The 20,648-nt window shown below is 38.6% G+C and overlaps 2 protein-coding genes across 2 annotated transcripts in view; both read left to right on the forward strand.

Annotated features, from left to right (window-relative positions):
- The window catches only part of LOC127502714 (DNA polymerase zeta catalytic subunit-like), an 845,784-nt gene that overhangs the window by 752,382 nt on the left and 72,754 nt on the right, over window positions 1-20,648 (forward strand). The window lies entirely within an intron of this gene.
- The window catches only part of LOC127502741 (DNA polymerase zeta catalytic subunit-like), a 101,136-nt gene that overhangs the window by 55,085 nt on the left and 25,403 nt on the right, over window positions 1-20,648 (forward strand). The window contains exon 3 of the mRNA XM_051876039.1: window positions 18,842-18,916. Within this exon, the coding sequence (XP_051731999.1) occupies window positions 18,842-18,916 (75 nt within the window). The remainder of the gene's footprint in view (window positions 1-18,841; window positions 18,917-20,648) is intronic.

The following is a 20,648-nucleotide window of genomic DNA, read 5'->3' on the forward strand; positions in this document are numbered from 1 at the left end:
GAATGTCACTGTGTGGGCCTGTGGTGATTTGGGCCTTGTGACGTCTCCGCAAGTCTCCGTTTCCTGATAAGGTTGTGGAAATTACGCATTATGGTCAAAAGGTGTTGCTTAGCCATCTGGTCTTAAAGTTTGTGGAACAAAGGAGGGTCTCCTTTACTGATCAGCTCTTTTAATACAAACTCTGGTTTGAGATTAAGCAGGCATGGGAGAGCAGTCTCCCTCAGCAGTTTAGCACCATGGGTTAATTTTTATGGCTTGCTAATGGTTCAGTGGGGGATCTCTGTGATCTTTGGAATGTGGTGTTGTTCATTTGGTGGGCTTTTTTTTATGGATAATCCTACAGAGCCCATAGTTTTTTATTAAATAAAATAAATAATCACGTACATGTAGCTAACATAGCCTATATGCATGTGTGCATTATCTCTTCGGTGATGACATTCACTGTCAATAATTCACCTTGACAACGATCCCTTACGGCATCAATGCACTTTATCTATGTTTTGTTCTGTGTTAGGGGAATGTTCTTAAAACACTAATCAAAGTAATATCATACTTTGTTCTCTTTTTAAAGAACGCCAAAAGATGCGCTTCAATCATTCTGATCCTTTTGAACAAGCGTGAAAAATGACGAAAGCTTGCTTGAATCAGAGCTCTAGCTTGACTGTGCTCAGCACGTTACAATACTGAGTTCTGATTGGTCAATCGCTGTTATTTATAGTTTGTTAATTACACAGAAAATTTTTACATTTTGTTTACATAAGTTTTACATAATGCCATCCCCCTGCATCCCCCCCCTTAAATCGAGCCCTGATTGTTGGGTGGTTGTGTTCACACACTGCACACATTTATGTCCAAACACCATGTAAAAGTGGACTTTGCATAATAGGTGCCCTTTAAGGACACAGACAGCAGCAGTTATTAGGCAGGTATTAGGACCTAATGCATGGATCCAGTACTGACACATTTCGGAATCCGATTTTCTCCCAACTCCTTACGTTCACTAAAGATAAAACTGATTGTTTACATAAATACTTGCCAAGACTGGCATTTGACACCCTTTAGGCATGCACCAGAAGCCCAAAGTATACTTAGCTTGTCCGCGTTCCGCTCTGTCTTGGAGCATGCACACAATAAGCTGTTTGACAGTTCAACAAATTGAACGTGATGAAGTATGTGATTTGATAACTAAAGGGGCTTTCACACACCGGGTAGTTATAGGAACTGTTATGGGAACTAGCCACCAGGGCTAGGGTTGCATTCGCACCGCCAGTAGGAACTCTAAAGAGATGTAAGCCGTTGATACTGCCACTGTGGTTGTTGTGTGGGGCTTTTTATTTTGATGGCGCTGAGAACACCAGAGCCAGAGCACACAGCGCTCCCATTCTAGTCTTTATTAGTTTACAATCAGTTTAACAGTCCTGTCTAATACATTATTAGATAGAAATGTTAAACAAGCATTTGCCGTGTGGTTTATGCTCAATGTCGCTAGCTGAGCAAAAATGCATAATCATGTTTTGCTTGGTCTCTTCAAAGTCACATTGGATTTCCTCCTTAGCGTAAAGGTTGAGATGTGCGTGGGCTTTGGCATCGGTCCATCTATCGCTGTTTTCCATATTCGTGGAGTTAGTTCATTAAGTAAATATATAGACTATAAACATGTTTACAAGGCTTTTTAAAAATGGCGGGTACCGGTGTTTCGCATGCATTCGGCCCATCAACGTACATTTATGTCACTGGTAGTTCCTGTGCTCGGTTAGACCCTACTCTGAAGTAGAGCTGCACAATTAATCGTTGAAAGATCACAGTCTCGATTCATAAATGACAATGATTTGTCTGTCTAGTAAACCTTTGACAAGTATGATTACAGTGAACATTTAAATCTGCGCTCAAGCTGCTGAGCCAGAGAGAGCAGTGGTCATGTATAGGTATGAAACAGCTTCACAAACGGTCTTTTCACCCACACAGTCTTTAATAGTTAAATAGTTATTTAAATAGTCTGCAAAGTTTCAAAGCTCAAAGTGCATGATAAATGTTATTTATTTTAGTTACTGTCTCCCAAAAGAAAGAACTGATTCTGAACTGCCTGAAAAGAGTCGTTGGGAATTCCAGTCTTAATTCCTGCACAAACCTACTTAGGTTTTTTCACGAATTTGCATAATTCCAGCCTATGGTCTACTTTGACCCACCCTCAAACACAGTAGTTATAGCTGAGGCCTAGACGAGGTTTGTTCATGTTGTCAAAATGTCGAGAAACACTTTTCTGCGCTGCAAGAGCAAATCCTCTTTGCATGCACTTTCAAAGGATGAGGACTCTGACTCAAATTGATACAGTAAAGCAGACGCCATTGTTACTGTTCATATCTCTGTTTATACTGTAGTGGTTTTGGATTAGCCTCATACGAGGGCACCACAAATGTATGGTCTGAAATATTCATATTTTGTGTTAATATTAATATTGAGTCAGATGATTCCTTTCAATATTTCAGGGCACCAGCCAAGGTGTCTCACCTTGACAATAAAGAACATTTATGGAAGATTGTTGACTGAATTACAATTATATAAATTGGAGGAAGTTCATCATCTGACCAATCTGAAGGATTTGTGAGATATTGTTAACTTGTAGAGCCTCTTACTGTATTATCAACACAAGGAGTACACAAGTGTAATAAATGGATTTTATTAACAAAAGGATAGACAAAAGTAACAAAACACTACTGAATGGATAAAGTGCAACAGATTGATAAATGCAAGTGAATGGGTTGGATGTTACTATGGCAGTTAAAAGTTAATCTTATGCAAAGATAAACTAGTTTCTCTAGAAGAAATAAGGTAAACCTTATTCTGAATTCAACAAATAAACAGATATTATTTGTTATTAACTGATATCAGCTATGCAAAATCTAATGCAAATAGATAATCATATACTGACATACACTAATGCCAAGGCCTCTGGAAAGAGGTTTGGTAAGTGATATTAATGTCTGCTTGGTCATGCTGAATCCGAGGGTGACATCTTCCACTTTTTGAGCTGGGCAGCGTTGCAATGGGAAGAAAGGAGTTAGAATCCATTTCATTGTCTTGAACACGCAGAAGAAGAAGCCTTGAAGGTTCTGATGTCTGTGCAGACGATCCTTATTCTCTGGAACACGCAGACGGAAGGATCTTTAGATTCTGAAGTCGGTGCAGATCCGGTCAGTCTGGAACACGCAGATCTGGAAGATCTCTGATGAGAGGATTTTGAAGTTGGTGCAGAAGATATTTTGAAGATGGGGGGCTAAGCTTGTCGTCGTTCTCTCAGTTGCAGTTTTCAAACTCCCCAAATTCACTCCTTGCAGAACTTCCTTGTTTCTCTCTTTAGAGCTTCAGAGTCGTGAGAGAGCAACTTTACAATTCTGTGGAGTTGGACTTAGCTTAGCACATCTTGGGACCGGAACCTTGAATCGGGACTGGAACAGGAACTGGAGCCTGGAGCCAGAACGGGAAACTGCAGCAACCCGAAAAACTGGAACAATTCTGTCTCAGAGACAAGTCTTTTAACCTGTCCTGAAAAGGAGGGAAATGCAAATTAGCACCTTTCAGTTCCAGTGTTTTGATTGGCTGATGCTGTTAGAGGTGGCCACTGGATGCCCCCCCTCTTGCACAAGGTTCATTTGCATAGCTTAAAGTTCATGTTTAGAACAATGTCTTTAAGGTTTTTCCTATGCATAATTCACTTTCCAAACCAATTTCAGATTAACCTAGGCATCGTGCTGAAAACATAAAGTCCAAACATCACTGGGTTATGTTGAACTACCTATCTATACCTATAACCAACACTGCTGTTTTAACATAGAACCGCCCTGAGCGAGTTCACAGCGAGTTGTACACAGTCCGCCATTGCTGCACTGAGGAGAATGTCTCCCAAGCGTTTTAGGTGTTCTGTAGCTGGATGGATCAATCCACATAGCTCTCTCAATTTACTCCCGAAATCTGAGCCGCTGAAGACGAGGTGGATTAATTTTGTTTTTGAAGAAAATGCTCCCTCAATTCTACCAAAATTCATTTATGTCTGCGTGAATCATTTCACACCGGACTGCTTTGTGAACGAATGTCAATACAGAGGGACAATACAAAACAGAGGTTGTGCTAAAAATTTGTTACTCAAGGATAGATCAGTACAAACTGTTCGTGATCCAGCTTACAGTCTCCAGAGTGATACTGGATACGGCAGTAATTATTATAGAAACTTACGGATATAAAGTTTACTAGTTTATTAAGCACCACCCGAAAAGGCATAAGGTCTTTATATATTTGTTTACTGTTAGTTGTAACGAGTGTTTCTGTGTACGTCGCTTTGTATGTTGATGATAATGCAAGGGAGAGAGAGACAGTGAGTTTATGGATAATATTTTAATGCACACTTGCACTGTGTTTAGCTCTTACAGTGATTTTCTAGAGTGAAAACAGACCCTTCATATTTTGTGTGAAGTACAATAAACGTTATAAAACTCATCTGTGATCTGCAGTGTTTTACTTTAGGTGGCAAGTAAATAATCTAACTGGGGTCTTGAAAATTGTCTGGAAAATTGAGACTAGTTGGTAAAATATTAACAGGAGTTTGACAACTAATGAATCCTCCTTCGACTGAAGGTGAAGCCTGACAAAGAACAGGGCCTGAGTGTCTGATGACCCTGTTCAGTTATGGGCTACCCCCATTTCCCTGGTTGTTCTCCACTGAGATGTTAGGTGGAGGAGGAGGGGCCTGACCTGGTTATGTTAAGGAGACGAGGTCTGTGTTAGTTGAAATGTGCTCCTCTGACTTGCGGTCTTTGAGGGCTTCAAGGAGTATGTCTCGGAATTCTGCTAAATCCTCGTTATCCTTTCTTTTAGACCCTCTAGATGTTCTAGTTCTATTTTGCTTACCCTGTTTCTGGTTGTTCTCAGGGTGATTTCTGCCCTTTCTTTGTCTTTCCCTTCTGTCCTTCCACTGCATACTCTCCCTAGCAGGGGCATTTCGCCCATTCTTGCGTCTCTTAGCACCTGAGGACATTGAGACCTGGGTGCTCTGCTTGAGATCAAAGGACTTTGATTGGGAGGCAAACCTGTTATTACTGGTATGAGCAGACCTTTTCTGGTGAAGTTCTGACACTTCTTCCAGCTGAATGGGAGTCTTACTGTCATGCTTAGATTCAAGCACAGAAGCACATGGCTTTCTGCTTTTCCTGTCTGTGCTTACATTACCACTGTACCAAGCTTGCATGGCAAGCCGCCTCAGTTCACCTGCAGACATGCAGTCTGTGTCTACAAGGAGTGTGAGCAGTTTCCTCACTGTGGGATAAAGATTATTCACAAACAAACTCTTAAACCTGACATCCTCCTCTGCCCTAGAGTCATCCCTACCAGCAAAATACATCTTCCTTAAACGCTCATAATACTCTCCTAGGAGATTCATGGCGGCCTTGCTTAATTTCAAAAGCTGAAAGACGAGAGGCTGATGGGGTTTTATACAGAGTGTACTCTGCTACAAGGGCTTTACACAATTCATTGTAATTGGTAGAGATGGCAGGGCTCTGCCTCTCCATAAAACTAAGGACAGCTTGTGCTGTTGTCTTTCTCAGAAGGAAGAGTTTATCTGCCATAGTGGCCTCAGGGAGGTATGACAAGGTAAAATCAACATCTTTGAGGTACAACTCAGTGTTGTTTCCTGGGGTTTCAGGATTAAAAACCGCAGTGTCCTGTGCTAGTTCTCTAAGCACAGATAGTCTATTGCTAAAAGGTAGCATGCTAGGAAGATTGGGAAGGGACCGAATAGTTTTATGAGAGTCAGATATTACTCCTTGGTGATGACTAGGGTCAGCGCTCACAGTTAGGCTGCTAGAGGCTGTGACATCACTGTCCTGATAACGCTTTCTCTGCTCAAAGCTATCTGCTGAACCAATGGGATCCCTAAGCACAGATAGTCTGTTGCTAGGTGGAAGCATGCAACAAAGCTTGGGAAAGGAGCGATACGTTTTAGGAGAATAATGTACTACTCATTGGTGATGACTAGGGTCAGCACTCACGGTTAGGCCGCTAGAGGCTGTGACATCACTACTGCCCTGATAATGCTTTCTCTGTTCAAAGCTAGATAACAGGGGGTCCCTTACTGCTGAACCAAATGAGTTTGGATGCACAATTTGTGGTTCAGGTTGACTGTGAGGGGGCTGCCTGACTCTATCTGAAGACATCTTTACACAGAAAAGCGACACAGAAACCAACTCTGAAGCGGCATAAAATCACAAAAATGTGCATTTACACAGACTGTTTAATGCTTCTCTGAAGCGGCATAAATGCATTTACACAGGAATTGAAATCGCGGGAAACAATGCTTTGAACATAACTATATTAAAACTACAGTTTTAACAAAATGAATTTAAATATAATTAAATAATAAACAATGAAATAAAACTCAATTAAAAAATACGAAATTTTAAATTAATTTCCTCTGCATGCTATAGCTATCTCACGCTTTGATGTTTGTCATAATTCTGTGGTATTGATAGTTATTTTCTATTTCTTAATAAAAATTGTTACAGTTGGAACAAATGCTACAAAGAAATTATTCATTATTACACCGGGTAGATCACCACAGGATTAAAAAGTCGAACTTTTTTTTTTTTTTTTTTTTTTCAAAGAGCCAGAAACAACAAATGATGCTAGCGTTTGCGTGTCAGGCAGGACAGCAGATGTCACCAGACGGTCATGTGTGGGTGAAATATCGTCCTCAAGGAGATGATTTTTGGAATATAATATAACAATGCACAAATCACAGTGACGCCAATTGTGTTAAGCATTTACCTCATCTGAGAGAAATGTGGCAGCACGTTGATCTGACAGTCTTTTCATAGGAAAATTACAAACGGCGAAAGCCAATTGATAATACACAACGATTTTCTGCTGTTATTTTGGTGGTTTGCTTCATGATGTGAGTACAGGACTCTTTTACTTCACTGCCCCTTGTTGGTAGACATTTTTTTTAATTTATTTTTATTTGCCCTATGTGTTTCATCTCCTGCTTCTTGAATCTTGCGCTGCCTGAGCTGACTGGAATGCTTTTGGTTGTCATGACAATGATGTAGTTTAGGGCGGCTATATTTCGCGTTCATTTACACTGAACCAGAACAGTATCAGAGTCGCCTTCGATACTAGGGCCTGAGGTGGGTCCGACCCAGCATATTTTAGGTCTGCTTTAATGCGGCATTGCGTCTTTACACTGAATTCTGAGCAGACACAGACCCGCTTTAGAGCAGCCTTAAATAAACTGTGTAAAGATGCCTTGATTCACTCAGTCTGTCTTTATGCTCAATTGTTGCTTTTGCAGCTCAGACATTTTGAGCAAAGCTGACCTTAGCTCAGCTTTAGTCGTAGCTTCACTAGTACTCAGAGAATTTAACTTCTCTGTCTGTACTGACAGTTCACTTTGGGTGTGGGCCAGCTCTGTTTGCAGATTGGCCAGGTCAGTTTTCACACCTCCTAAGCTCTGCTCCCTTTCTTTCAGTTATAGACTGCAAGCTTTTTGTCTCTGAAGACAATCTACATATTTCAGATCCTAGCTTCAAATTATCCCTACACAAGTCAGCAAAGTTGTTTTTGAATTCCTGAAACTGCAAATCCAAAACTTTACTCTGATATTGGGGGTGGGAAATTTTGATGTCCTGATTTGGTTGGACTGGCCAATTTAGTGCTAGGCTGGAAAGAGGTTTGATAAGTGGCGCGCCTTTTAAGGCCTGGCTCACTGCTTCGACTGTCACATCAGCCATATTTATTTAATATATATATATATATATATATATATATATATATATATATATATATATATATATATATATATATATATATATATATATATATATATTATGTATGTATGTATGTATGTATAATAAATAAACAAATACGCCACCCAAACTAGCTAAACTCTGAAAGTTTACAAGTGTAAGCAGCTCTAAGCCACAAAGACAATGGATGTAACACACAGGCTGGGGGTGAGAATTTTAGCACTTCGCTTTTGTCAGAGGGCACTAGCCTTACCTGACTGGTTTCACACAGAAACTTAAAATGTTGTTATAGACTTACAAGGTGAACCAATCCTTTGCTATACTTTTAGTAGTAGGAAGTTATTAATAATTACAACACATGCTAAAATAAACTTCTCTGATACAGAAATCAGAAGATCTTTGCCACAGTAAATATGGTACAGGATCACAACTCTAATCCTTCACAAGCAAATCCTATTCACAAATAGTACCATGGAGTTGAGCAGGGAAACTATCAATCGGGCCTAGAGGGAACCACTTTTGTTAAGCAATTGGTTACTGACTCAGCGAAAGTTTCCTGCTAAAGTTACTTCTATTGTTTACCTTTTAGTGCATTGACTTGTGTTGATAAAACAGAAGGCTCATTTTAATCTAAGTTAGCCTCACACGGGGCACCACAAATGTAGTGGTTTTGGATTAGCCTCACACGAGGTACCACAAATGTATGGTCTTAAATATTATAGGGCTGTGAATCTTTGGGTATACAGCGAATCGACTCAATTCACGATTCATGGGTGTTCGATTCGATTCAAGAATGATTTTTGCAAATACAGAACGATTTGATTTGAGACAATTCACATTAAAATTCGATGCATTTCGATGAATTCAATTCTCCATTTTAATATGCATTCATAGGGTTATTGAAATGCTTCTCCCAATGCGTCTTAGTCAGGATGAGAATTACGCAGCGACCTTCAGGCGGTTAGAGAGTGGGGGCAAAAAAAAAAAAAAAAAAAAAACAACCTTTTGTCCATTATTAATGTTAGTTCATGTTAGTTCTTAATGATTCTACAAAACTTTATTTTAATAGCCTATGAAAATTGGCATTTGTGGAAATTTACATAAGCCAAAATTTTAAAAGGCTTTAAAAGTGTTGTTAGGCCTAGTTCATGTTAACTATAGTGTAGGATAGTGTTGATGGCTACACAACCTTATTAAAGTGTTCCAGGTACATTAAACATACTACTGTAATGGAGAGAGACTACCTTAGAATGTCATGCACTTTTCCAAATAATCCTAAACTAACTTTTCTTCACGGAATAGTAAGAAAAGCCCTCATTGTCCTCTTTATACGGAACATTTCCCTTATGATGATTCTGAAAGAAAACGCGCTGGTTGTTTACCATTGCTGTAGTAACGAACGCTACTTGAATGCGCATCTGACTGATAGATAAACCGCGCGCTTCTATTTCAGTGTTGTTAATGTTGTAGTTACTTCAGCAGTTTCCTTCGTGCATTCAATTTAACAACATTAAGTTCATAATTTCATTTCATTTATCATTCATTGGAACTGTGCGTATGCATTTAGACACGTACAAGCAGGGTTTTAACGTTACTTCAACTGCTCAGGTAATGTCAATGGTATGACCCATTTCCGTAAAACTTGAGTATTTTATCTTTATAGAAAATAACGGTGACGTTTCCACGCAATAAAAGCGTTTTATTGCAACAGTAGTGACTACGCAATGACCTGGCAGCTTTATCAATGGCTTGAGCAGTGTGACTCAGGACCATTGCTATTATAATAGAGAGCTGTCATCTGCTCATGTGAACAACAGTGGCCGTCCTGAGGAGAGCTCAAACGTGGGCTGCTCAAAAATGTGCCAATGAGAGCTATGGACAGAGTGCGAGCGCAATCCAGTGAAAGTCGGTAAAGAGTGCAGCGCGTATCTGTGAAGGAGAGCTGTGAGGGCGCGAATGGCGGCGCACAATGTCTCCATCAGTTCGTGCATGTAGTAATTTAATGTTTATATATTTTAAAGCACTGAATCGCTATAGAATCGCGATTAATCCGATTCTTAACATTTTACATCGATTATTGACCGAAATTAACGATTCAAAAAACATGTTTCAAGATCGATGCATATGCATAGTCAGGATTTGTAATCAGTGCATCAAGAAAATGAGTGAATCGTTACACCCCTATAATATTAATAGTTTGTATTAATATTAATATTGAGTCAGATGATTCCTTCCAATATTCCAGGGCACCAGCCAAAGTGTCTCACCTTGACAATAAAGAACATTCATGGAAGATTGTTGACTGAATTACAATTATATAAATTGGAGGAAGTTCATCATCAGACCAATCTGAAGGATTTGTGAGATATCATTAACTTGTAGAGCCTCTTACTGTATTGTCAACACAAGAAAGACACAAGTGTAATAAATGGATTTTATTATCAAAAGGATAGACAAAAGTAACAAACAACTACTGAATGGGTAAAGTGCAAAAGATTGATAAATGCAAGTGAATGGGTTGGATGTTACTATGGCAGTTACAAGTTAATCTTATGGAAAGATAAACTGTAGTTTCTCTAGAAGAAGTAAGGTAAACCTTATTCTGAATTCAACTAATAAACTGAGATATTATTTATTATTAACTGATATCAGCTATACAAAATCTAATGCAAATTAGATAATCATATACTGACACATACACTAATGCCAAGGACTCTGGAAAGAGGTTTGGTAAGTGATATTTACGTCTACGTGGTCGTGCTGAATCCAAGGGTGACGTCTTCCACTTTTTGAGCTGGGCAGCATTGCGGTGGGACGAAAGGAGTTAGAATCCATTTCAGTCTTGAACACAAAGTACTTGTGAACGTTGAACTCCTGGAGCACAGAGAAGGTCCTTTTCCTGGAACACACAGAAGAAGAAGCCTTGAAGAAGCCTTGAAGGTTCTAATGTCTGTGCAGACAATCCTTATTCTCTGGAACACGCAGACGGAAGGATCTTTAGATTCTGAAGTCGGTGCAGATCCGGTCAGTCTGGAACATGCAGATCTGGAGGATCTCTGATGAGAGGATTTTAAAGTTGGTGCAGAAGATATTTTGAAGATGGGAGGCTAAGCTTGTCGTCGTTGTCTCAGTTGCAGTTTTCAAACTCCCCAAATTCACTCCTTGCAGAGCTTCCTTGTTTCTCTCTTTAGAGCTTCAGAGTCTTGAGAGAGCAACTTCACAATTCTGTGGAGTTGGACTTAGCTTAGCACATCTTGGGACCGGAACCTTGAACCGGGACTGGAACAGGAACTGGAGCTTGGAGCCAGAACGGTAAACCCAAAAAACTGGAACAATTCCCTGTCTCAGAGACAAGTCTTTTAACCTGTCCCGAGAAGGAGGGAAATGCAAATTGGCACCTTTCAGATCCATTGTTTTGATTGGCTGATGCTGTCAGAGGTTGCCTCTGGATGGCCCCCCTCTTGCATGAGGTTCATTTGCATAGCTTAAAGTTCATGTTTAGAACAATGTCCTTAAGGTTTTTCCTATGCATAATTCACTTTCCAAACCAATTTTTGATTAACCTAGGCATCGTGTTGAAAACAAAGTCCAAACATCATTGGGTTATGTTGAACTACCTGTGCATTCATGTATACCTTAATAGGCAAGTTTGTATATTTTGGATGTACACAAAGAACACTCATTAAGTATATAGAGTTCTGATAATAGAAATGGAGAAGGTTTGCTCCATTTTGTCCATTGTGTGTCTATTTTTATATAGAAAATACTACTTTTGTTGCTTCAAGCCAAACGGCAAAACCTGTATTTGCAGGCAGATCAAAACACTATTGAATATCAAATGTCAAGTGTCCTCAACTAAGCAAGCCAAAGGCGACAGCGGCAAGGAACCCAAACTCCAACAGGTGACATCAGGTGGCAAACAAGTGGCAAACAGGTGTTAAAAAAAGGAGAAAAAAACCTTGGGAGAAACCAGGCTTAGTTGGGGGGCCAGTTCTCCTCTGACGAACAGTGCTTTATGATTCAGGCAGCTATCATAAGTCCGATGGGATCGCAACAGTCAAAGTATTTATTCCAGTTTCATCCAGTTGAGGATTCACCACGACGGTACAGACGGTTTGTTGAGGAACTGTGCCACTGGCTGTCGTGTCGATGAGGCCTTCACAGTGGATGATCTAGTTGACTCAATCTCTGCTGACACTTCAGGGCTGCGTTGTGGTCGTGTCAAGGTGCAGGTCCTCGATCTCACCTGGATACGGCCCGGATCCGGCTGACTACGGTAAACCTCGGGATAAACAGAGACTAATATTAGCGTAGATGCCATTCTTCTTCTGATGTAATGAGTACATCTGGTGTTATAGGAAGTGTTCCCGGTTCCGACTGACCTAATTTATGCAGCCTAATAATCCTTTAACGGTTTTGAAAATATAAATTGATAACCGAGTGTGTCTGCTTCCCGAACAATGCTAGGAAGATTGTTCCAGAGTTCAGGTGCCAAATAGGAGAAGGATCTACTGCCTGCGGTTGATTTTGATATTCTAGGTATTATCAGCTCCCCTGAATTCTGAGATCGCAATAGACGTGAAGGACTATAATGCATTAAGAGCTCGCTCAGGTACTGGGGAGCTAAACCATTTAGTGCGTTGTAAGTAATTAGCAAGATTTTAAAATCTATATGATGTTTAACAGGAAGCCAATGCAGTGTTGACAGAACTGGGCTAATATGGTCATACTTTCTAGTTCTAGTAAGAACTCTAGCTGCTGCATTTTGTACGAGCTCTAGTTTATTTATCAAGCGAGCGGAACAACCACCCAGTAGAGCGTTACAGTAATCTAGCCTTGAGGTCATGAACGCATGAACTAACTGTTCTGCATTTTTCATTGAGAGCATATGTCGTAGTTTAGATATATTTTTAAGATGGAAGAATGCGGTTTTACAGATGTTAGAAACATGGCCTTCAAATGAAAGATTGGTATCAAAGAGCACACCCAGGTTCCTAACTGACGACAAAGACTTAACAGAGCAGTCATCAAGTGTTAGGCAGAATTCTAGGTTATTACGTGAAGAAGTTTTTGGTCCAAAAATTAGAATGTCTGTTTTTTTTTTCTGAATTTAGTAGTAGGAAATTACTGGTCATCCAATTTTTTTATATCAGCTATGCATTCCGTTAATTTTGTGAATTGGTAAGTTTCGTCAGGGTGCGAAGAAATATAGAGCTGAGTATCATCAGCGTAACAGTGAAAACTAACGCCATGCTTCCTTATGATATCTCCCAAGGGTAGCATGTACAGAGTGAACAGCAACGGTCCTAGTACTGAGCCTTGTGGTACTCCCATATTGAACTTGTGATTGATATGACATGTCTTCGTTTACTACTACAAACTGATAACGGTCAGATAAGTATGATTTGAACCATGACAATGCAATTCCACTAATGCCAACATAATTTTCGAGTCTATTTAAAAGAATATTGTGATCAATAGTGTCAAATGCAGCACTAAGATCCAATAACACTAATAGAGAGATACAACCACGATCTGATAAGAGCAAATCATTAGTAACTCTAATGAGAGCAGTCTCAGTACTATGGTACGGTCTAAATCCTGACTGGAAATTCTGACAGATACGATTTCTTTCTAAAAAGGAACATAGTTGTGGTGATACTGCCTTTTCTAGTATTTTTGACAGAAAAGTGAGATTTGAGATCGGCCTGTAATTGACTAATTCTCTAGGATCAAGTTTTTTTTAATAAGAGGTTTAATAATAGCCATCTTAAAAGTTTTTGGTACGTATCCTAGTGATAAAGATGAATTAACGATATTAAAAAGAAGATCTATGACCTCTGGAAGCATCTCTTTCAATAGCTTAGTCGGTATAGGGTCTAACATACATGTTGTTGATTTTGATGATTTAACAAGTTTAGAAAATTCTTCCTCTCCTAAAGCAGTAAATGAATAGAATTTTTCCTCAGGGACACTACAATGTACTGTCTGACGCGATTCTGTAGTAGACAGTTGCATGGTTATAATTTTCTCTCTAATATTGTCAATCCTGAAAGTAAAGAAGTTCATAAAGTCATTACTGCTGTGCTCTTTGGAAACATCAGAAGTTGAAGCTTTATTTCTTGTTAATTTAGCCACTGTATCAAATAAATACCTAGGGTTGTGCTTATTTTCTTCTAAGAGTTTTGAAAAATAGGCAGATCTAGCAGTTTTTAAGGCCTTTCTGTACTCAATCATTCTCTCTCTCTAGTTTTGTTTTCTTCCAGCTGCGCTCCATTTTTCTGGCTGCTACCTTTAGGGTCCGAGTGTGTTCATTGTACCACGGCTTTGGATTAATTTCCTTAATCTTTTTTAAGCGCAAAGGAGCAACTGAGTCTAATGTGCTGGAAAAGACAGAGGCAATAGTTTCTGTTGCAGCATCGAGGTCTTCTAAGCTGTCTGGTATGCTAAGGTGATGAAACTGATCAGGAAAATTATTTATAAAGCGATCTTTAGTGGTAGAAATGATGGTTCTACCATATTTATGGCAGGGAGGCAGTTTAGCAGCCTTGACTAAATGTAGTATACACAAGACTAGATAATGATCTGAGATGTCATCACTCTGCTGCAGAATTTCAACGGCATCAATATCGATTCCATGTGACAATATTAGATCTAAAGTATGATTACGACAATGAGTGGGTCCTGACACGTGTTGTCTAACTCCAATAGAGTTTAGAATGTCTGTAAATGCCAATCCTAATGCGTCTTTTTCATTATCTACATGGATATTAAAATCACTAAGAACGAGGACTTTATCTGCAGCTAGTACTAACTCCGATAGAAAATCAGCAAAAAGTCTGTATGGTGTCCTGGTGGCCTGTATACAGTAGCCAGCACAAATGTCAACTTACATAATGTTACATAAAGTACCATCACTTCGAAGGAATTATATTTGAAAGACTTTTGACTAATACTGTAAATATTACTATAAATTACAGCAACACCTCCCCCTTTCCCTTTCTGACAAGGATTGTTGATAATCGTAACCTTGAGGGTTAGACTCATTTAAAGTAATGAAATCGTCCGGTTTTAGCCAAGTTTCTGTCAAACAGCACATCTAGATTATTGTCTGTGATAATATCATTTACAATAAATGTTTTCGAAGAAAGGGATCTAATATTTAGCAACCCAAGCTTTATCATTTGTTTATCAGTATTATCTCTATTTTTTATTTGTTAAACATCAGTTAAATTTTTACTATTAAATGGGTTTGGAACTTTTTTGTTTTTACTAATTCGGGGTACAGACACAGTCTCTATGTGAAAATATCTAGGTGTAAGAGTTTCTATGTGTTGGGAATTATCTGACTTTTGTAATGTGAGGCAGCTAGCAGACGGTTGGTTTAGCCGGTATGTCTGCTTCCTGACCTGGGCTGTCGTTTGTCATGTTTCCGCTCTAAGACTGTGTGCCATATTACTAGAGAGAAGAGCAGCACCATCCTGGGAGGGATGAATACCATCTCTTTTCAACAGGTCAGGTCTCCCCCAAAAACCTTTCCAATTGTCTATGAAACCTATATTATTCTGCGGACACCACTTAGACAACCGGCCATTGAGTGATCTCATCAAATTACTGTTTTGACATTGTACTTGCGAGTTCACACACCTCTTTAATGTTAATTTTAGTGATCTCTGACTGGCGAAGTCGAACATCATTAGTGCCGATGTGAATTATAATTTTAGAGTATTTATGATTAGCATTAGCCAGCACTTTTAAATTTGCTTTGATGTCAGGTGCTCTGGCTCCCGGCAAACATGTGACTATGGTGGCTGGTGTCTCTATTTTCACGTTCCGTGTAAACGCAAGACGCAAACCACTCTGAGCAGCGAGGCAGACAGGAGCAGATGAAAGGGGACTATTGATGTAATGTGGGGTGTCTGCCCTTATGTCTGCCTGCTGATCACTACAATACAAGTGCTGAGGAAGATTCCAGAGCTGAAATTCAGATATGGTATTGGACATTTCATTTCTGCTGTAAACGGTAGACCAATGACAATAGACTGGCCATCTGACCAATCGGAGCAGAGTAGTCTCTCGGAAAGGAGGGGTTTAGAGAGACCAAATCCTTTATCGAACCATTTCAGATGCTGTGATTAAAAGAGGTGATGCTGCAGATGTACAGTATATTAAAAGAAAATGTGTGCCACATTAATTTCCTTTCCTTTACAGCTCCCCTTAACCTTCCCACACTTAAAGGGTTAGTTCACCCAAAAATGAAAATTCTGTCATCAACACAGGTAAGCTTTGAGCTTCGGCTGTGCACCTCAACGATCAAATATACACAAATGTCAAAATGCAAAGCTTGAGTATTCACATAAACGGTTACGAAAATAGGATGTGTATTAGTAGCTGCATTTACATGGACCCTAATAATCCGTTTGTAACCAAAGTAGTAGCACAGTTGGAATTAAAAAAGGCACATGCAACGACGTCAATTGGAAGGAATGGGCCAAATCTGATTTAAATGTTTATTTGCATTGTAAGTGGTGGTTTAAACCTTTTCTAATCTGTTCGACAGGAAATGTAAACACTTGATCGGATAAAAAAATGAAACTGGAAAGTTCTGTGCATGTGTGATGTAGAAATGGTGTAATGACGTATGGCGCACGGTCTTGTCAATCTAAAATTCTCCTTCCACTCATCATCTGAGAAGTGGTACAGGAGAATGTGTTGTTTTAGACATGGGAAGGTGCGTTTCTACTGCTTGATGAGTATAAGCAGCATTGCACAAAGCTTCATGTGCTGCTTGTCTCCTAATTAGGACCCGAAAATAGGGGTGTGTGAGCTCACGAGACAAGACACGATATTGAGTTCACGAAAACGAGATGAGATTTTTACACAGTATTTTTAAGAAATCCTCAATGACAAAATACATGACTAGAAAAGCAGTTTGCAGGTGCATTTGAAATGTTTTAACTATCATCTTGTAATGAATGTCATTTCAGTTCTACTTGAGTATGAATCATATGCAGTAAAAGACAACAATACTCAAGCACTGTAAAAGATTTTGCCACAAACTCCACTGACTGGCTTATCTCCTGTATGTTTTCACATGAGGCTCTTCAGACCTTAGAACTGTACATAATTTATGAGCTTCTTAACTTTTGAACTCCTAACTGAACTCCTTTCCACAAATTGATTATAGAAATTAAAACAGTATAAATAAAAATTAATAACAGCTTTCTCTTAGTCTTAAGTGCAAACTCTCAATATTCAAAGTGCAAATAGAGACCAAATTTTTCTTCAAGCATGATATGGAGCTAAGAGATGGTTACAACTATACAACCCATCCTAAAAAAGCTTAAATATTGTGAGATATTTGCATGCATCAGGGGGCCGCTTTCAAAATGGGGCACTGAAATCGCGTTTGCATGCGAGCTCGCGTTTTACTTTTGCTTTCAATTTCGTGATCGCACATACTCTGTGAATGGAGCGGCGGTGCATTCTTCAAGATAAGACATTTGTCAGATGTTTAGTATCTGTTGTCCAACGAATCCTCCACCATGGTCTTGTCAGTCATCTCGTTCCTTAATCATCACATGATCAGTGAACTTATTCCTGCTGCACTATGTATGACAGCTCGTGTTGGATGAGCTGGATGGGATTGAAGTGACCATTATCAAACTAAATTAAATGGTTTTTATTTCTATAAAAAGCAGAACGACAGTGAAAGTGTAATGTAAATGTAGCGGTGGCATGTTCTGTCCTAATTTCACCCTCACACTCCGTCATGGCAATATCGCAAGACAGCTTTTTCACCTTGATGAGAAATCTACATTTTAATCTCACGAGATCTCATGGTACGAGATCTCGTCACACCCCTACCCAAAATAGATAAATATTAAGTCTTTATATATTAAACAAAGAAAACAATCATTCTTAGAAGGACGGTTAGTATGTGGCAGCAGTGGGAAACTGTATATTCATGCGGTGTGTGCATGTCAAAAGATCAATTCCGGTTTTTAAGCTTTTTTTTTTTTTTTTTTATATATAAATGATCTCAGAATTTTTTGATAATTTAGCTTACATACAGCAGAGGGAGGCTTTATTTGAAACTTTGTGCTAAATTTACAAAAGACAATGAACAGTCTAATAAAATAAGAACAAATAAACAAATTTTAAATGATAGCACAAATAAATACAATAAAATAAAGAGACAAATGAAATAAACATGGCTTTAAGTTTTCAGGTGAGTCTAACAGTATTAAATATTTTGTTATATATTATATCTTGTATATTAAAAGTATTAAACAAATTAAATGTAAACACTGGATAGTCTTCATTGTAAAAATTAAATACAGATTAATGATTACAATTAAAGTTATAAAACAAAGATTAAACAAAAGTTATTTTGTCAAGAGCAAAGAGTGACTTTCTCTTTGTCGTTTGTTCTCTAATGAACATGACACAGCAGCAGGTATATTAGGCTGCTGTCACTTAAAGAGCTTGTACACAGATCCAGTATATTGTTAAACATGCATTTTCTTAACTATTTACATTCCAAAACTGTCTGTATTTACCTGAATATTCACCAAGACGGGCATTTGACAGTTTAAGTGCAATAAGCCACGAAAAATTTGAATATAGATCAAGTTGCGCGTGCTTTTTGGTGTTAGCATAAAACCTGCAGGAATGAGTAAAATTATGCGCAATAACCACAACCCTACTCTGAAATTCAGGACCTGTAACACCATCAAATACTCAATTGGAGCGAATGAGACGAGTGAGAGGAGGCGGGTGTGTGCCAAACTGTCAGTTCGCCATCAGAGACAAGAGAGCAAGAATGCGCAGCTGGTATCTGTGTATCGATACTGCAGAAAAGAAGTATTGAAATGGTTTCTGATATTTTAGTATGGATACGTATCGAAATATCTGTATTTTTGAAAACACTAGCGCAAAGACACAGACTTGATTACAAATGTTATATTGGAGCATTTGCTAGTTCATTTTCTTTTTTTTTTTCCTGTTGAAACATCTGGACAAAGATCAGTCTTCTCTCTCCACAGGCCTTTCTATGGATACCATATGAAGGAAAAAACCTTTATGAAGATTTACCTATACAACCCACAGATGGTCAAAAGGTGAGTCCTAGTATTTGTTTGGGTGTTGTAAAATGATGTCAAAAAGTACTGACACTCCTGTACCAAGTGGGGAAAAAAAGTGCAGCAGTATCGTTAATGTCGGGTACAACTCAATTTGGTCTGATTGACATGCGTCTGCTTTTGAATTCACTTGAGTGAATGTTGTATGCATGCTCTGTGAATAATGCATTTAAATGGTCAACACAGTAAACACAGCCGGTTATTCCTAATAGACTTGCCACTGTCTGTTATGTCTTTAATATGAATAAAAAAACATATTGACAAAAACACTCTTTGCACTATAATTGTGCAGATAACATGCCAATATGCCAATAATAGTTTTAGTTAGTTCTGTTGTTGCTTGTTGTTTTTTCTTTATTCACTTATTGTTTACTTGTCTTTAATATGTCTTGTAGATGTGTGAATCTTCACTGGCCTCACGATTTGTTTTAATTATGATTTAGTTTCAAAACGATTCTCAGTGCATCACAATTCATCTTGTCTCTCCATTTTTTTTTTTTATTTTTTTTTTTATTTTTTTTTTCAATACACAATAGGAGTTAGTGTTGTCAAAATACAATTTCAGTAGCCATTACTAATAAAGGGCTGCAGTGATGACGTATTTTTGTAGGCCAACTTGGAAGCATGACCCTGGTTCCCTTGACAAAAAACCAATAGGATTTTTCCATTGGCTTTTGGATTATTGCAGAAAATAAGCTCTGTGTCCAACAAAATTTTATGATTCTTACATATTTTGTTCATCATGATAATCTCCACAAATTAACAACTTTTATGAATTTTAATGCCTAAATATACTCAACAGAAGTAAAAAGCTAAACATGGACTAGAAACGTCACCATCACTAAGCTTCTGACAACTCTTTCAGTCTTTATTTAAAAGGGGGGCCCACCAGCTTCTTTAAGTACTACTGCACCTCATGGACTGCACCAGATTTGCCATTTCTTGCTGTGAGATGTTACTTTACTCTTCCATCAAGGCATCTGCAACACATCTGGGTGGACAAATGGTTACACATGGCTTGGCACTGCAAGGACGATCAGCTGCCTTTTCTGTTTCCCTGTAGCGCTGTCTTAGGTGTCTTACATTACAGACATTGCAGTTTATCTGCAGTCCTCATGCCTCCTGTAGCAGGACTATGGCATATTCCCACTGGTGATAAGGAACCCTGGGCATCTTTTTCCTGATGTTTTTCAGATTAGGTAGAAAGGTCCCAAATTGTAACTTGAGACCTTAATTGTCTTCTGTCTGTAAACCCTTTTAAGGACTGTTCCACAGTCCAAGTGCAATAATTGTTTATAGTTCATTGAACATGCATAAAAAAACATTGTTTAAACCCTTTACAAATAAGAATCTGCAAACCTTTCGTTTCTTCAGATGCCCATCTTCAGTGCTCCATTGGCACCGGCTCTGCAATGAGCATGTTTACATGCACACTGTTTCGCTGATAACTTCCAAAAATCAGCTTATTGAAATAACCTATTGTCCCAGTTTACATGAAAACCAATTACCAGGCAACACAAGTAAACTGCGTTTACAAGAATTTATTAATAAATCAGGTTATTTCCCGGTAGTCAAAACATTAATTTGTGTATCTGACTTGTGCTGTTCCATTTATTATGTCGATTCTGATGTTAAATAAATCATTAAAAACCAAAGAGTTTTCTAACATGTCAGCGGAAAACTCAGACTCATATTTTCCACTCATGCAGTT

The sequence above is a fragment of the Ctenopharyngodon idella genome, chromosome 20, assembly GCF_019924925.1.
Source record: "Ctenopharyngodon idella isolate HZGC_01 chromosome 20, HZGC01, whole genome shotgun sequence".
NCBI classification, from domain to species: domain Eukaryota; kingdom Metazoa; phylum Chordata; class Actinopteri; order Cypriniformes; family Xenocyprididae; genus Ctenopharyngodon; species Ctenopharyngodon idella.